The following is a 19,714-nucleotide window of genomic DNA, read 5'->3' on the forward strand; positions in this document are numbered from 1 at the left end:
TCCAAAGCCTCACCTAAGCTGCAGTCTCCAGTCAAGCTTCTTCCCCACAGAGCACCACTACCCCACGACTCTCCCATTCAGCTCCTCCAGACTAGTGGCAGCAGCAATTACCAAACACCTGGTGGAACTGCGAGTCTGCTGAGCTTGTCATGTTAACTATTTCTCAGTCCAATGCTCCTAAGAACAGTTATAAACAGAATAATGTTGGAACATTGTTATGATTATGTGTTATAGAAGGAGTGTGTAAAGCCCCTTAAAGAGACAGAGACCCAGTTTCAAGGTGTTTAATTGCAAAGTCTAATTTCTCTTAAATCTTGTTTGATTTAAAGGAAATCAAACAAGATTTGAAGCTAACATGGTTACGTGGTTCTGCTAAAAAATGGCACCTTGTGCCTGGAAAATACATAATACCGTCCTTTTAAAGTAGATGGAGTGTTGCAAAAATCACTTGGGACCATAATCACACAATACAGGAAGAAAAATCCAAAATTCTGTTTCAAGGCAGAATATTCTTTAAAAAGTGCTTCACCAAACTATTGTAACTTTACAAAGAAAACACAAATGGGGGTTTAAGTCATGTGGCTTTTAAATCTTTATGTGTTTCATTACAGTCATTCTTCCACTCCAGGACACTCAAGAAAGTTTCACATTTGATTTTGCTCCTACGCCACAGGTTGCCCACTCGATGAATGGTCGTAGATTGGCTTTACAGGATGAATAGTCTGGTTGTCTTGTTCCTCACAGCTGGTGTCCTCTAGTAGGGTGTGTTGGATAAATAACTCCACATTTGCGGATGTTATTGTAAATGTATTCTCCAAGGAGATGTAACTCCTCATTCTGTCCCTGAATGTTCGGTCTCAGTCACCTGTTGCTTAAAAATCACCTCTTCACAATAACTCATAGAATCTGTAAAAAGCACAAATATGAATGAGATGCCACCGCTTAAAGAAAAACCTTTAAAGACGGTCAGAAAGCTTGCAGAAATTTTGATTTGTACAAGAATGTGAGAAATTTCAAGAAATTCACAAACATTAGACATATCTTTATAAATGTCCATTTAAATAGCAGCAGTGTCTGTTGTAGTTTTGTTCTGGTTTGTTCAATTAAAACTGATTCCCACAACACCGAATAGGATAAAGGTGGTAAATGAATGGCTAGAGTCCTTTCAACAGAATCTAATTTATTGCTGTTGTTGAGAATAAATAATTCTGTGTTTTCCTTTATCTCTTTTAGCTATGTGCATGCTCATATATACATACATGCACTCACATAGCAGACACACAGAAACCTGGAAATGACACATAAGGGAACGCCCTCTTTATGGTGTAGCTTAGATAGAGGCTAACAAAGGGAATTACAAACTGCTGTTTGATGCCATTTTGCTCTGCTAGCCCATAAGGATAGCATGAAAAATGGATCAGGTGACTTTTGGAATTAATAAATGGAATTCATAAATTCAACTCACTGACTTTTCTTCAATCTCATACATCAAGGACCTAATGGAGAAAGAATAATTGTCCACACCATGTTGTTTAAAAGATTTCCTGATGATATCCAGGAGTAACTGGACTTTGAGACTCACTAAGAATGTTTTCAGTTACTGTCTGCTGAATGAGAAGCAAGACAGAGTCCAAAAATCATTCTGCATAGACCTACAAGATCAAAGTTGCACAGTAGCTTACAGTAAAATATAAAATAAAATAAGTACAGTATGTGGGCTGAAGCAATTTAAACAGAGTGTTCAGTTTGAGTTTATTCTGGTGTTGTTGGTAGTTCTGTCATGATAGCAACTTTTGCTGTGAAATAAATTGACCCAGAAGTTATTACAATAAATAATAATCTTTTCGAGTAATATAATGGTAATGGCATAATAGTGCAAGAACACATTCTCAAAAGATCAATAACCTTTAAATCTTAATGAACATTTAACACTGGAACAGGGAGATATTTTAAGTAGCCAAAATAAATAAACAAACCAAACAGCAGAAACAACAAATAAAAAAATGTATAATGTTTCTGTAAACAAAATTGTCCTTCAAAAATTGGCTGGTTAAGACCAATATTTGCTGGTTTGATTCCCCACTCTGTTCACCTTTGTTGTGTCCTTGGGCAACACATTTCACTCTCCTCTTCTGCTGGTGGTCAGAGAGCCCAACAGGTGGCACTGGTACATGGCAGCCTTGCCTCTGTCAGACTGCCCCAGGGCAGCTGTAGCTACTATCCAGTAGCTGTAGGTGTGTGTGATTGGTGAGTTACTGAATGTAGTGTGAAGTGCTTTATAGTCCTTTGGACTTGATAAAGTGCATTACAATGCAGGCAATTTACATTTTTATTTTATTATGCGATTAATTGATTTATTGCTTACTGCAACAGACTTATTTGTTGCTTTGTTTTTATGGGACGATCCATTTTAATGATCATTACCTTGTTTAACCAGAGATTATAGCCAGTTGGATGCGTCACCAATATACAAAGACACTACAAATAGAATAATATCAATAATATAGTTATAATATATAATTAAAAATAATCAATTTAGATTTTCCAGAAACAATTTTTGGAGATGTTTGCTAAAAGAAATGAAAGTTTGGAGTATGTAGGTTTTTTTCTTGGAATTAAATTCCTGGTCTGTGAACCTAAAAACAAGACAGTTTGACCCAAAACACCTTTCCTAAATGGTCTGACTGTCCACTGTAGTGTAAGCAGTGTTTCATTCACTGGTCTTAGTTCACTTAAAGATGACGTGCAGCCCAACAACGAAATGTTTTCAAACCAATAAACATAATGTCAATAATATCATCTAAATTTATTCATTCATCTTTTTAACATTGTTTTACACAAGCTGAGTTTCAACATGTTTTTATAATATGTCATATATAATTTAATGATTGGATCTAAATATAACCTGGCTGACTACAGAATCAAATTGCTCCTAATAAATCTGAACTTGGACAATTTCTGTGTGTTTTTAAATCTAAGTTTGTTCTGGACTCATTTATAGATTGATTTCATTTTCATTTTTTACATATTTATTTTATATTTAGGTCATATTTAAATTACTTACAATATTACACTTATCTATATAAAGAAAATTTTAAAAAATGTCAAATACATTTTACATCACTTATGATTATATTTGTATTTACTAATATTTATCATTTTGGAATTTCTCCTTGGAGCTTACTATTTAGGTAGAATAGTAAATTATATTCTTTTTAAACTTTAGTCTTTTTTAATCCTTTTCACATGTTCTGAAAGTGTGTACCTAATATTAGCTTTGCACAAGGGAAACAAAAACAAGCTCGTTGGGACTGAAGTTCACTCATTAGCTTACCTGAACACACACAGTCCTGTAGCTCTGTGTGATATAAATGTATCTCTCATCAGACACTCTTTGCAAAGATAGACAGAATGAGTCCAAGTTGGATTTAAACTCACCACAAGCTCTTGTCATCTGCCTGAGGATAATGCTTTATCACGAGTTTTCTTTAAGCGTGTTTTCACCGTGTTTAGCTATAACCTTGCTGACCCTGCCTGATCAACAGACGCCTCTCAACATGACTGACCCAGACAGTGAAGATGCATTTGTCCTAAATTATTCATTCATCAGCTTATCATCGATTGTTGAAGGAATTTTCTTCATAGCAATTATCAAGATTGTTTTACCACCAACCCCAAGACAAGTACTCTGCAGCCGGATGACAAGATAAGCCACTGAAGGTCAGCTAAAGGTTTCCAGTGGGTGTCATGTTGCTTTGTAACCACATTTTCCTGTGACCTTTGCTAAGTGGTTTTAGTGGCCTGATGCCCAGATGTTGTAAGAATACCAAATGTAGAAACACTGTCTGACATTTTTTATCAGCAAAGCAAAAAGCACAACTTTTTGCTTTGCTTTATTGAATTAAAAAACAGAACAAATATATATTTTGGACCACCCAAACAAAGAGAGCTACAATTAAATTATTTTAGATTCTAACATCTTCCAACATCGTATTTAGTTTAAACCAGATAAAATGGCTTTAAAACGTTTAATTGTTTCCATGCTAATGCATTCATACCCATAAACATTTTTTTTAGATTTTTGGGGAAGTTTAAACCGGGGGTAGATTTTTAAGGTCAAGCTTTTTTAAGGTCACATTCTGAGATCATGTATTACACTGAAGATTTGTTCAGGTGTTAAAACGGACCAGTCAAAATCCAAATCTAAATCCAGTTGAGAATATGAGGCAAAATGTGACAACTGATGTTTGCAGATGCCCTTTCCAAGGTTCCTGGAATCAATCATTGGGGGAGAGGTGAGAGTACACTCTGAACATGTAACTAAGGCAGAAGGTCAAATCTGCCTCCAACACTGAAACCTTCACACTTTCACCCCTTAACTGTCATGATGACACTGGTGTCCTCATGGACCACTGAACAACATAAAAGTGTTTTGGAGGTGAATGTTAAGGGGTTACAATAAAAGGCTCACAGAATGATCTGAACAAGACCAAATCTTGCTAAAAGGCATTATGTGTACCATTCTGACCAGCAGGTCTTCAGAGTGTCTATCATAGCTGGCTGGTAGATGGACTGCTAATTTTAACATTCCTAGAGTCCTCTGCTATTGTAGTGTTGTGTCTGTAAACTTTAATATTATTCTTATTAATTTCCCCAAATATAGAAGTTTACACTTTAAAACAAAACCTGACGGAATTTAGACAGGATATCAGGAGAATAATGAACCTTCACAGGCTTAGTTGAACAATTTTTAGATCATATCAAGCATAGAACTCCAAAACATTTGAATACAATTATTAATAAATCATTGCTGATAGATTTGACTTAGTTTTCAGACAGCTATGTAGTTCTTTAGCTTATCCAATGACTGTCTAATGTCATGCAGATGAAGCCTCCACAAACATTGGTGAATTCCACTCTTACAGTCTAAAGCTCTGTTGAGTTCCTATCTGATTTATTTACTTTACAGAGCCTAATTGCTGCTTACTGTCTAATTCCTATAATATGGGGTGGGGGAGGTGATCTATACTTTCCTCCTACATTTTGGATCAGAAGGATAAATAAGTGATACTTTATCATTTACACATAATTATTAGAAGTGACTAAGCTTGCAGTCCTCCAACAACTTTATCAGCTGCAGTGAAAATGTGTCAAAACCTGTTTTCTTTGTATAGAACGCTGGTGTGTTGATAGCAGTGGGTAGAAAATCCTGCAGTGTTTCAATCCACGTCATTCTGTTAAGTATTGCATCTGAGTCAGCATGGCAGAGCAGAGAAGAGAGGTCAAAATCACTCAGCCGTGGGCAGGGAAGGTTTTATGTGAAGCTGCAGAGAACACAAATATCAATCTATAAAATATTATAGTGAGCTGCTGATTCTGCAGCCGTTAGCTCGGTTTACATTTCGTGTAATTGCCTTGTTATTTGATTTCTCTCCACTCAACCAGATCGACCAGGACATCCACAGAAAGTACACACTGTCATCTGATGCAGAGCTGATCTTAATCAGATCCTTGACGCTGGGCAAAGTCATCAGTAAGTTGTCCAATCTAAGGAGAAGTGCTGAGAAACCGCACACCGTGCTACTTGTGTTGCAACCCTTCATCATTTCCTGTCACCATTCCTTTGTCATCGCTGATGGTATTTTAATCAGAAATTAATGTGATTCACAGAAAAGAATCATACAGCAGCTTGTCTTTTCTCCTCTAACCCGTCTCTCTGCAGGGATGGACAGCTTTGGTGAAGAGGTGACGAAAGCTGCTTCCAAAGGTTTCGTCGGCTGTCTCTCCTCAGTGCAGTTCAACCATGTTGCTCCACTCAAGGCAGCACTGACCAATCGGGGAAGCTCCCTCATCACTATTCGTGGCCCTTTGGTCCAATCAAATTGTGGAGCTTTGGCTGAATCCACCTCACATGTTCTGCAAGGTAAAACTCTAACACAAACAAGTGTGGTCTGCACACAGTTTAAATTGTGTCGACAAATTGAAGTTAAGCTTGTGCACCCAAAGCCAGGCCTATGTACGTTATAGCAAACAGAGTAAGGTTGTTTCAGTGCTAAGCAGTCCATAAATGACGGCAGAAAGTCTGTGAAACAGTTGAATATGATGCCTTCTAGGCTGCCCATCAGCCAGCAGGTGTTTGCTGATGTTTTTTTTCCTCTGGTGCACATTTATCTTGTCATCAATTAATGACACAATAAACCTCCACGGCTCAGACGGATCGTCCTTGTTTTAAGGTGACATCGTCTCCTGCTGACAACATTTTGTTTCCCTCTATTCAAGAGATAAACTTGCGGGTCATCTCCTCTGGAAGGCTTGTGTGTTGACAGAAAATGTGGTGGGCCCTTTATATATTAGCTCTTTATGCTACTGAGAAATTTCAAGCAATAAAATTCCATCCAAAGCAATTGAACAACAGGCATGAGCATGTATCTGTACAGAATGTGGACAGCTTGGCTTTTAATCACCTTTTTATACTCCTTTAATTTTTATAAAAATTACAGGGAAATCTTTCAGGAAACAAAAGCATCTAAATATTTCTGACATTTCAGATACATCATCATTGGAATGATTTCAATTAAGTCTATTTATTAAGCCCCTATACACAACTTTACAAAAATCCTGTTCATAGACATAATACTGTATTCCCAATAATATTGCACATCTGGCATCTGACCCACATTAACAGTGACATCACATTTTTAATAGGGTTTAATATAATATCAGCTCACCTTTTCACTCTCACTGTTCTGGCAAGGATTTCTGCAAGGTTTAGGAGTGTGTGTAGGAAATTTCTTAGCGGTTCACCAAAGGAGCTTGTTGAGGTCAGATAGTGATGTTTGACAAAAAAGCCTGTCTCAAAGTCTTCACCCCAAAGATGCCTTCAGGTTGAGGTCAGGACTCTGTGCAAGCCAGTCCAATTCTTCCGCTCCTACCTCGACCATTTTTCTCTTTATAGAACTTGCTTTGTGCTCTAGTTTGCAGTCATGTTAGAACAGAATGGGAGAATTTCTAAACTATTCCAAGGTGGGATCATAATATTGCCCAAAATGTTCTGGTATGCTGAAGCATTAAGAGTTCATTGCCCTGGAACTAAAAGAGTCAAAAACATCTCCTGAAAAACATCCACACATCATAATCCCCCAAGCACCAAACTATACTATTAAAATTGTGCAGCCAGGCAAGTGCTGTTGTCCTGGTAACTGTCAAAGCCAGACTTGTTAACTTGCTGGTTCCTGTGTCCAGCAGCTACTGGGCAAGAGGAAGGATACACCCTCAACAGGAAGCCAGGTCATCACAAAGCAACACAGAGACACACATATTCACACACACACACACACACACACTCATACCTATTAGAGAAGTCCATTTAAACACATTTCTTTGGCATTTAAAAAGGCTAATTACAAAAGACTAACCTTTGTGAGAGCTCATCATGATGCTACCTTAGTGTTGTAATCTGACTAAATATTTTTGGTCCCTGAAGTGTCCTTTGGTGGACACTTTGCTGGACAAGTCTGGACCAACGGGGAGGTTCAGAACTCTAGATCTGACATAAATACAAGAAATCTTTTCTCATGTTTAGCAGTTCGTACTTCATGTATCAGTGAGAGAGTGTAATCTGTGCATTTACCCATAAAATCCATGAAACTCCATTGCTTTGTGAATGGTTTGAGAGATTAGAATAGAATAGACTAGAATATACTTTATTGGTATATTCTAGTCTATACCAATACACACATTTTTCTATGCAAATGCTTTTATAAAAGCTTTCACACTAAAAATTGGCTTTGGGACGAATTTAGGAAAGTGAAAAAAATTCAGGTGTATAAAATGGTGTGCATGCACATACCTGCACAGCTTTCCTTTATAGAACCCAATTTGCAGGAAATAGAGCGCAGTTGCTGGTCGGCCCAGTTAACACCCATAAATTCATATGTAAATTAGTACAAATATCTGTAAGTCTGCCACCACATGTCCTTGTAACCTTGGCAATGATCCTTGTTTGTGGTAGGTTACGTATTTATAATACTAATAATTAGATACTTCATTAGATAGCTTCATTTGTGACGTTGGAAAACAGTAATACCTACATTGTACATTAGAATAATGTTTTTGTTGTTGTTTTTGTCCACCATTTTAGATGTCAAAGTTGCATTGCCGGGGTGTAGCTACTTTCCCTATTCTCTAGTTCTTGCACGCTTTAACCTGGTCACTCAAACCCTTATGTTCATTTGACTGAGTCCACACTTCATAGAGGGGCATAGGATGTAGTGTGTTGGGACCGGACCATTATATCTATGGTGGGCTTGGCAGATGTTTGTCAATAGGGACCAAAAGGGGTGGGGCTTAAAATGGATTTGGAAAATTGGGACACACTAAGTCATGCTCTACACACTCAAACCCTTCAACATGAACATGCATTCCCTTACAAAAAAATCCCATGAAAATCACATGTGACTTTCACATGTGATCACATGTGGTTCACACAAATTTTACATGTGAATGATGTGAATCACATGTGAAAGCACATGAATACATGTGATTCTGGAATGTTTTGTGGTAAAATCACATGTGATTCACCTGTGAATCACACATTTCCACATGTGATTTTCATGGGATTTTTTTGTAAGGGTTTGAAGGACACACGGTTGGAACAAGGATAGAAGTGGGTGTATTAGGACTTTGCATGATGTAAGCCACTTATCACAATACATTTAAACATCTTTTATCCAGCGTTGACAAGTCTGCGAGTTATAAGTGACTTTGGGCTCTTTTTTTTTTCTACTGTCACTTGCAAATTGAATGAGTCATGGGTTGCGGGGTTTTTTTGGACTTGTTTTAGAGCATGGAGTTGCTTATTTGGGCTTGACTTTCTTTTCAGCACTCGATAATAAAGCAAAACTCTATAGGTAGGTAGTTTTCTGGGGAGTAGTATCATATGCAAGTATACACTGTAAAACTACACCATTTGGACTTTTTTGGTTGAGCTGGTTGCTTGTTTCTCTCGCAAGACCTGGAAGCACTGCTTCCACTCTATTTCAAAGATTAGTCACAATAATACTTGTATTATATCCTTCTGTTTGTTTTGTTTACAGCACAGGTCATCATCAGTACAAAAGAAACTGCCTAACATCCACAAACTAAGAATAAAATACTTCAAGCAGTTTAGACTTGTAATTATATCATTTAAAATATTCAACCAGCATTTTATGTGAACCAGGAAAAACGGAAAGTTTAATTGCATCATACTTCATCTGCTTTATTAAAACCAACCAATGGAAAATAGTAGTGATGGATCCTCTAGCCCCCTCTGTTGGAGGGTAAGAGACTTTTATACATGTTTTTTGGGACTTCCTGGTTTTCAAGCCTTTCTGGCAGAAAATAAAACGGTGTATAATGGCAATATCAAAGTTGAAAACTTCATTTGAACATTAGTTTGATGCCCTAGTATTAGAGAAAATGTGATTGTATATGCTATGATGCTGTGAAAGCACCCTCAACCACCAGCTTCTGGCTTCAAAAAATCCAGGGTGTGAAAGGATGGAAAACATAAATACAAGCCTACAAGTTAGCCTGGATATTTAGCTAGAAAATGACATTTATTTGGGAAAGCAAACAGATTGTAAAACCTTTGTATGTGCTGCAGATAATTTATTCTATAGTGGCTTAGAATGTGTATGCCTATAGGCAGTGATGGGTCTAATATCAAGGCAAATGTTCTGAAAAATATTCGAGACAGCTTTACTCACTCTAAACCTAAAACAATGTCTTTGTGAAACATGACTAAACAGAAATTAGGACAATAAATGGAACTCTTTACTAGGTTTCCTGACATCTTCACTCTCTCATCTGTCTTTATGGCAATAATTAATGAATCTGTTCCTCATTCGTGCTTCTTCAGATCAAGCTGCAAATGAAGATAAGGAGCAGCACGACAGCAACGCCCAGAAGGATTTGGCTGTAATAGCAGGTCTGTTTCCCCTCCTTTCTGCAGCTTTTCTTCTTGTGGTTAATTGAAAATGAGCCCCAGCTGTTTGTTTGTTATTTTCCCCATTTTTTCACAGTCTTAATGTTTCTGTCTCGTCTCCTGATAACTCCACTCCAGCTCATTTTCAATCCGGCTGCTTAGCGTGTTTTGTTTCATGGTGTAATGTCTGCTTTGTGATTAGGAAATAAAAAGAGCTCTCCTTAGATTTTAACAATAGAATGCAATCAGAAAAACAAGTTAGATATAAATGTAACCACAGTCTCTGAGGTAATGAACAGGAGCCTAAAAAAAGCCTCATTGGCAAATGCTATCATCACTGAAGTATTCAAAACAAACACAAGTTGAACTTTATCTTGGCATCTGCCACCCTGAGACGAAACTTGTTTGGTTTAGATAAAAGCCACAGTTTATCATCTGCCAGAAGTTCAACAGGAAGATTGAATTCACTTTAATATTAGAGAACAGTCAGTTAGGCTGAACAGAAAGACAAGCAGCAGGAAAATAGTAATTCCTTCATACTTCTCTACAACTCTACTAATTTACACATAACACAGCATGCACAAACTTTACTCTTCAGATCTAATTTTACTATTTAGATAATCCAGCTCTCGAAATCAAACCAAAATGTTAGAGCATTAAGACCTGCAAGAAAACAAAAGTGACACATTGCCAGAAAAACCACAAGCATAGAGGTGTGATGATGATTTAAGCAGTACGAGGACTCGGCAACAAAAGCATGTGTTCTATAGCTTACTGACATATTCACTTAGTAATGACTTGGCAGTCTACTGCACAGTGCAAATATAATAGGACGGTATAGCTGAGTAATGGCAATAAAGTTTTTATGTGAATGTATTCATTGGGGACCTCTTGGTATTCACAGGAACACTAAGAGGTATTCCAGGCATCACTGAATGGCTGAATCCTACTAATACTTGAGATGTCCCTCAAAAAAAATCTTATTGTGTATTTTATTAGTTCAAACATCAAATATATCTTCACATTCATTAGGACACACAGTGGAAGCCATATTGGCACCACGACAGAACCTAACATCCACAGCCTGCCTTATCCTTGCTGTTTAGAGTACATCAAATCAGCAGCAAGGAAAATGAATGGCCAATCCTAAATTGGCTGCTTTGCAAATGGCAACCAATAGTGTGTCAAATAGCATTGCTCTAAGATATTTCTGCTTTCTATTGCATTTTTTTCAAATATATTTCATAGGCTATACCTAAGATACTTAATAATAATAATTTAGAGTTATGCTCCACAGAAAAATCCACCTCAGTGGTTTTGGTTCAGATAGATCTACAACATAATGACTGCAACAAGTCAAAGTGAAAATATCAGCGTGGTGAATGTAAGCATTCATCTCAAAGGCAAGAAGTTTACAGCTGCTTTCTTTGGTGAACATCCTTAAAAACACAGTGGTATACTAACACACCTATCAAACTCAGATCAATAGTTGCTGTTTGACCCAGATCACTGGCAGCCATATTGGTGGCCATGAGAGGTCTATGCCATTGCCTTGAAAATAAATGCAAACACACACAAGCAAAAGGAGACAGCTCAAACTTGTTGACATCCTAACCTCATCAACTCAGGAGGGAGATCTGGAAAAACATGGCTGATGACTGAGGTCACTGAGGTCACAAACACAACAACAGAACAGCCACAAAAAAACTGAGATGTGTGTGTGTGGTGTGTCTGCCGCCCAGTGCAGCAAGGACAGCTCTGACTTTTCAGAGTCACAGTGCAGCACATCAGTGACACAGTTGACCTTTACTACAATGACCTCAGTCTGGACAAAAAAAAAAAAAAAAAATAAAAAAAACCTAACTGAACAGAGACAGTGACATCAACCATCTAACAGGTGAAGATAGTTTCAAGCACTTTCTTTACATATCTAACTTTTAGAAAACTAATAAAACATTGGCATCCTGATTGAAGATCTGTGGTTTATAAACAGCAGGTTTAACTGTGATACTGAGTTTAACTTCAAAACCCACAGATGTACCGTAGATTGAGTTCTGGGGTGGAGGCCGACTGGACTGCTCCATGGCCTGTCCTCTTTGACCACTCTGTTGTTGTCAACAGTGTAAGGTGCGTTAGCCTTGCTTCTGCCAGCTGACAGGCACATTGTCTATTAGGGTGAATAGACAATTGGAAAAGTCTACTAGTCCTCCTGAATCTTTATCTGTCTTCTCCTTAAACCATAGAAACAGTATGATGAATCACTTTTGTAGTTTTTACTTTGCAGTTTAAAACTGGTATGGAAACTGAAATAATCATAATTTTTTAATTTTCTGATGCGCAAAATCTCATAAGTTGCATGAGTTACAGCAAATTTTCAAACAAGAGGTACTGGAATCTGTTGCCAGAAGGGGATTTATGTGCAACACACTTTCCTAACCGATGGAACTGATGAAACAGAAGCAGTCAGTGAAAGGAGTTGTCTGATTCTTCAACGGACAAAAGTCAAGTGCTTCAAAGATTCCTTTTTCAAAGAAAGAAGATGATTATTTAAGGTAGTCCCTTCCATATATCAAACAGCAACACTTACTTGCACTAATTAGAAAACATTTTAATAAATATGGCATAAGATCAATGATGTGAGAGCCTAAGATGATCAAAACTATACAGTAGGTGTTTAAAATTTGCAATTAGTAGTCATAATAGCTGAGAAATATTCTGCATAAAATCTTTTTTTTAATTAGTTGGTGTAAAAAATACAAGCTCAGTTAATCACTGTAATAACCATAGATTAACTGAGGAGCTTACTGTGATGGAATTCTTGTTGCTCTGCAGAGAGCTTAAGGATGCCTCTCTCATCTCTCCTTGGCCTTATAACCTTTTCAGACAAGCACATTGAAAATTGCTTTGGCGAAGACAAAGGAAGCTTTTCTCCCCTGTTCATCAATGCCCTTTGTAAGGATTCCTGCATATCAGTTTTTCACTTCTCAGCACACGGTGAGCTGCTTTACAGCTCCATTTTACTGCTCTGCCTCCAGCAGCACTAACCAACTTCACATGGAGCATCATTTTAAGAATCTCGTCTTACATTAAAGATGGAGAAGGCAGAAATGGACAACCGGGATGATCACCTGACTCTGAAATTTTGGCTTCATTTTTTTATTTTCTATTAGTTCTTCTGGTCTTTATTTCCACTTATTTTTCTTCACAAGGGCACCATTTATTCCTTTTGAAGAGATTTTGTTCAATTTCACAAAACAAGAGTGTGAGGTCACAGTGTTTGTTTGCTTATTAAATGGAAACTGATTTCACAATTTTCAGGTGAAAAAGGTTAAAACAAGCAGTCAGTTCTTCCTGTTTAAGTTAGGAATATACATAAAGCTGATAAGAGACAGAATGCTTATATATTTAATGAGTGTATAGACATTGAATGTTTTTCTTTTTTACTTCAAATAGAGCTGAGAAAATGATCATTTCCTCTTTCACACAGTGTTTCTTGAGCCTGGTTTCCAGGCAACAAACCGTGAGTCCATGTTACAGATCTGCCTCATGTTTATCAAAAAGACATGAAAGTGTGACTAACCTGCTCAGTGAACTTGCCCAGAAAGACAAAACAATGTTTCTCACTCATTTCTAAAGTTCTCTTTAAACAGAGGATAAGATAAAGGCAAGATTAATTTAAGTAAGTTTAGCATGAGGGTTTTTTTCAGGCGCCTGCTGAGTCTGATGCTTTAATGTCTCAACCTGCTAAGAGCTGGTATTCCTGAATGTGTGACATGTTAACATTAAGTAGCTCTTTTTCCCTTAGTTCAAAAAGAAGCACATTCCCAATGTATCTTGAATTTTATCAGTCCTCTGAGTTATTTACATGTTTAGAATGAAGCGAAATAGAAACTGAAAAACTTGTTCAGACCTACTGTGTGGCCAGGTTTGGATTGCCTGTCCCCTGATTTGGTTAAATAATCTTCAGAGCTCCATGCAGCAACAAACTTCAGGGAGGAACAAAGTTTCGCCTGCTGACCTCTAAAATCCAGTCCTGGTCTGTTTGTTTCTCTCAATCTAAAGTGAAATCACAGCAAAAACAAAAAGCACAGTATTTAAAGGATGTGAATACTTTCAGAATTTGATCAGCGATGCATGAAAAACGTGACAGTCCATATCTGACCAGCATTCCTTGTAAAAAGGAAAAAGAACTGGACATTTTCATTTCTGGTGAATAATGCTGTTTGTCGTGTGGAGAGTATAAAACACAGCAGGCTGGGAACGGTTGATTCCTTTTGTTCAAACTGAACCACAGTGAAGAAAATCATCCTCACAAAAACATAGAAGAAATAGAAATAGCTATTTTTTAATCCAAACTCTATTGTTTACATCAAAAAGTAAATAGAATGAAAATATGCTGTATTCATTCAATCATTCACTATTTATTCTGAATGCGTTCTTTGGGATGTAGTGTTTGACCTACATTGTCACTGTAGATTAATGTTGTGTCACATTAGTGTAGTCCAATAACAACTTCAGACCTGTTATTAATTTGTAAGTTATGATAATTTTGATAGCTCTGGATTATGCAGAGATTAAGCACCATGTAGAACATTTGTACTCTGGTTCACCCTCTACAGAGAAATCAATAATTGATGTTTATGTTGTTTCTTTAAATCTGTGGGCTTAAAGCTGCTGCCCTGTATTTCTATGGTGTAGACCCAAACCTATACATTTAAAAATACACATTTATTTTGCCAACTGGCCTAAGTGACCATGTGAAGCTTCAGCACATTGGAAATATTAACTTTTACAGAACTAGTTCCCATTGAAAACACACTCCACATCAGTCACTTTTTAGCCTGAAATGCCAATAGAAAATGCATAAGGATGCTAATGTTGCTACCATAGAAAGGCTGCATTGGCTGCATTCTGAATAAAAGCAAACTTTTCCAAATAAAACCATGGTGTTCTGGTTTACATGTAGAAGTGATACTTGGTTCATTATGCAGGACATCTAAAGAGCCAGATGTGACCCAGATCTGATCTAGAACAGTTCAAGCCTTTCAGGTAAAATATCTGAAATATGACACTTCCTGGAATCAAGTCAATTGAAAGGCTTGTTCTGTTTATCCTAAAATACAGACTATCTGTAGTTTATATAACTTAGCTATTTACATCAATTTCAAAAAGATGAAATGCTACTATTCATCTATTGGTAGATCTGTTCTGAGAGTTTTCTTTGGCTCAGGATCAGACTGCTGCAGGTCACAGACTACATGGCTCTTAATCCATATCTCCACAACTAAAAAGACCAAAATTCCCTTTGATATATGGAGTCTGGTTTGTTTTGTTTAAACAGCCTTTGAGTTTCAAAGAGAAAAATGTCCAAGCATTTCCAGTAGAGCAAAACCCTGATCATCAAACTTGCCTTCATTGGCATTTCATCTAAAACAGAGCCTAAACACAGAACAGCACATATCTGAGTCTCTTTTATAGGATCTGGAAAGAGATGAAATAGAAAACAAAGGTACTGATAAGCAACCACAGCATTAGGGATCCAGGTGGTTCCTTTATGAATGATTTACTGTGTTCAGTGGTGAACATGGGAATGTGGGAATGCTGCTACTGTCTGTGTTCTGATTGCTGGATGTTTTTGTTCTGGAAGCTGAAAGTCTTCCTGCCTCTAGGCATGACTTTCAACCTCCTGTCATCATCCTCTAATGTTCCCTCCCTGCTGTGTTCTCAGGTGTGGTCACAGCGGTCGTCTTCATTGCTGTGTGTGCTCTGGCTGTGATAAGCCGCCTCCTCTATCAGCAGCGGCGAGCGAAGAGGAGCAGCAGCATGAAAGAGGAGCACAGACACAGCACGTACACAGACTACAGGACTGAGCTGCACCTCCACAACTCTGTCAGGGACAACGTGAAGGAGTACTACATCTGAGCGGAGTGTGCAGCCTGTACCACAAACGTACCTCTCTCTGACAAAGGACTTCATAGGTGGACACACTGCTGCAGGATTGACCCATCCCAGTGCCCTGGAAGCTCCCAGGAACACTGCAAACACCTGCAGCCTGCCGTCCGCCCTCTCAATGCTCCTCTACAAGCTAGTGGCTGAATCTTTGCAGCAGTTAGTGTATTTGATGTTGGTGAAATTGTCAGAATCAAGCTGCTGTGATTTCTGTCATTGAAACTGTGTAAAGCATAAGATGAATGTCCTTCAGGACTTGACAGAAGGATGGTGTGAACACAGGGAGCAGAAGCTGCTGTCCATCCTAAACGAACACAACTCGACCTGTTCTGTGTGAAATTCTGGCTTACTCCCAGGACAGGCGACGCACTGAGCTGGACATGCAGATGAGAAGCTGGAGATCAGGCCTGTAAGATATGCGTGCATTCGCTGCTGTAATTGTTTTTCTTTTTTTTCCCAGTGGTGGTGAATGTTGTAGAAAAAACAGGGACAAAACTGCCTAAACAGTATGAGTGCCTAATTTGCATATACCTTTTTGTTTTCAACATTTTAGAGATTTTCTTTTCATAGATATGCACCAATGCAGTCACATTTGCATTTAATAGGAGTCTATTGTCATTTAGGTGTGTGACCAACACAGTAAACGCTGAGTCTCCCAGCCATAAGCATCCTCTGTTTCCTGAACCCAAGCCGGGGGAGACTGTTTCTCTTACTGAGGGGTTTTCCATTCCTCCAGAGAAACGACACAGGAGCTAACAAACCAGAAAATTTCTAAATCTGTAACTGGATGGAGACCCGATGCCTCATTTATCAAACTCAGAAAGGGCTAATTATATGCAGAGATGTGGGAGCAAGCATGGCTTTGTGAAACTTTCTTTTATTGAATATTAAATGGATAGACATCACTCTCCAATTTTATTTATTTTTAAAGAAACAAAATTAATCTCATTGCACCTTATGTTAGAAAAGCCCACATCCAATCCTTCCACAGACAGAGAAGTTATTTTGCTCACACCTGGGTTACAAGTCAAACTGCATCCATTTATTAGTTTTATTAGAGCTAAGTTTTCAATCATTAAATTTTAAAGACACATAACACAGCTTTATGTGACTTTCTGAGTTAAATAAAGGTAAAACACACTGATCCAGGTACTGGACTTTGTGGTACTCCACAATTGACTGGTGTATGAGAAATGATTCACATAATCAAACTGTTATGCATATTTAACCATTCTAGTTCTGATAAATGACCAAGTCTGGTTGAAACACTTTGATTTTAGAAATAACTTAAAGGAAATAACAAAACCTGGTTGTTTCAGTCAGATTCTGATTGGGTTGGGATGCAAACTTCCACATGAGAAGCTGCAGACTTAATGTTCTGACAGTGTGAGCTGCAGCATATAGAGAGTGCCATCCCTGTCCGGAATGTTCCGGCGCTCCTGTCAGGAGCCCCCTGCACCATGAAGCTGCACTCTCTGACCTTCAGGTGGCGTGCTGAGCTGTCACACTGCACACTAAAGCTGGGGTTTGTAATTAGCCCTGCACTGGACAGGTAGTCAGAATAACGATGAAACCTTTTCACAGGTTCATGTAGCAGTCAGGAGTCTGGAGGCAGCACTGCCAGTTGAAAGCAATCCTTCACCATGGCATGGAATGGATGTTGTAATTCAGTCCAGGAGCAATAAACATGTTAGAGGTCTTCTGACGATTATTACCAGGAACAAAAGTGATGACCTTTACTTTCAGGTTACACACAGTCACCAGGTGCTCAAGAGGGACATGGATTGACTGTGGGGGGAAGACAAGCCAGTGGCCAGAGGAGGATGTTCTGTGAACTGTTCCACAAAGAAACCTGCAATTCAGGAAGATGTTTTTTTGGCAGGACCTACCAGAACATAGTATCATCATTAATGGAGAAGCCATTTCCTAAAATCAATAACTTCTTTCTGCAGAATGTAATAAAAATCCTGAGTCAGAAGCACAGTAGTGCAAGAATTTAAAAACAGCCAAAAAAGGCTTGAAAAAACTTCTTCCTTCATACATCTTATTGTAATTAGCAGCCTACCTGTTGTCAGGAGCCCGGGAGCAAACCTCCATGCAGATTGGAACACATGAATCCTGATCTGTGTCTAGAAACATGGGACAGTTTCCACGCTGTGCACAGGGATGTTTGATAAATGAGGCTTCATTATTCTCTGCAAGTTCTAAGGCTCGTCTGTAGGAGCTGTAGCACAAGCATTCTAAAACTAACTGTTTAAAGTTGCAGAAATAAGACGTGAATGTAAAGTGGCATTGTATTAATAATAAGTATAGTTGTGATGTGCACAGAAAAAGTAGTAAGCTCTGCAGGAAACCAGGAGCCGCTCACAGCCTCTAAGCGTGAAGGATGTGGTGTCGGATGCTTTGGGTGACGCAAATGAATAGAATTTAAAATAACCAGCAGCAAAAATAACAACATCCAACTTTTGTAATGACTTGCATTAGAGGGAGATGACACACTGCAGTTTATCCGGGAGTTTCTGGCTATGCACAGGTTTAATTTGTCTCTTACTTCACAATGCAAATCATCAAAGCCAGAGCTTTCTGCAACCTGCAAAACAGCCAATCTGCTCTGAGTGACCGACACCAAGTGGTGGAATGTTTCTAGTTTTCCAGTGTGTCTCAAGTATATTCAATCTTTTTCCCTAAATGATACACTGGTAGAATATGTGCACACAATCTAAAAAAAAAAGCCCATCTGCACCAGGACATGTGATGCACAGGGCACATTTAAAGCAACATTAAAGCTTGGATGGCAACTGCATTACTTTTTATAGACGTATGCTTTGGGAGGGCAGGAAAAAGTTCTGATGCCAGAGGAAAAGGATGTTACCCAAATTTTAAAACTCAGCTTGTCTGGTTCCTCTCATTACCGCACTGCTCTTTGGGAGTATGACAGTCTTTGTCAGCATCAGCTATGCTTTCAGCTCACCAGGCTAAATAAAGGTTAATCCCAAAGAAAAGCTAAATTTACATGCTGACACGAATGCAACAACCTCTGTTATTTTAGCATCTTTAAGACATTTTAAATCATCTTCTGGGGATTCTAAATGTTGGTACAAACACTTGGGGAGGATGGGTTTAAGTTTTTGGACCAATGCACTGGTGGACTGGAGCTCCATAATGGCTTAGGTTGAAGTAAATGGGGTTGAGAAAAACAAGACAAGCATGATGAGTCTGCAGCCACTGGATCTCCCTGTGCATGTCCCACAAGTATCCCTCAAAGATGTGATAGTGTGCAGATTTCCTGTAACAGTGAATGAACACATACCTCTGAGTGTTTAGGTTATATTGCAATGGGTAATACATGTGGTCACTTCTTAATGATTTGTATAGCTGCAGTTTTATTAAGGATCTACTGTATAGATGTATAATTTAATAATAAAAATGAGTATATTACTAAACATTTCTGCTTGGGTTCTTGCAAACATATTTCTGTTGCTGCAGTCTTGATAGATTTCAAATTGTTTAGACTTAACATTACAACCCTCCCCACTCTGATGGGGAGCTAGATTTTCTTCATTGCTGATGTCTTTCCTGCTTGGCATTGTGCTAACTAAGCTTTGAGAAGAGCAGCAAGCTGTTAAGACATCTGCTTTTATAACTACCCTCATTCTTGCTGCTGATCAGGTAATCAGGTAACGTTGGCTGCTCTTTGCCTTTTTCATATTTCAGTAGCAGCACAAGGGAAAACAAAACCTCTGCAATTAGGCTTCAACTTGCCTGGTTGTTATTCTCGTGTATCTCTGTGTTGGTCAA

General features: G+C 38.2%; 1 protein-coding gene across 1 annotated transcript in view; it reads left to right on the forward strand.

The window, feature by feature from the left end:
- LOC122840202 (contactin-associated protein-like 5) overlaps positions 1-19,337 on the forward strand; it is a 177,804-nt gene extending 158,467 nt beyond the window's left edge. The window contains exons 21-24 of the mRNA XM_044132441.1: positions 5,446-5,533; positions 5,723-5,923; positions 9,902-9,970; positions 15,696-19,337. Coding sequence (XP_043988376.1) covers positions 5,446-5,533; positions 5,723-5,923; positions 9,902-9,970; positions 15,696-15,889 — 552 coding nt within the window. The 3' untranslated portion in view covers positions 15,890-19,337. The remainder of the gene's footprint in view (positions 1-5,445; positions 5,534-5,722; positions 5,924-9,901; positions 9,971-15,695) is intronic.
- The last annotated feature ends 377 nt before the right edge of the window (positions 19,338-19,714 follow it).

This window comes from Gambusia affinis, linkage group LG11 (genome assembly GCF_019740435.1).
Source record: "Gambusia affinis linkage group LG11, SWU_Gaff_1.0, whole genome shotgun sequence".
Classification (NCBI taxonomy): Eukaryota; Metazoa; Chordata; class Actinopteri; order Cyprinodontiformes; family Poeciliidae; genus Gambusia; species Gambusia affinis.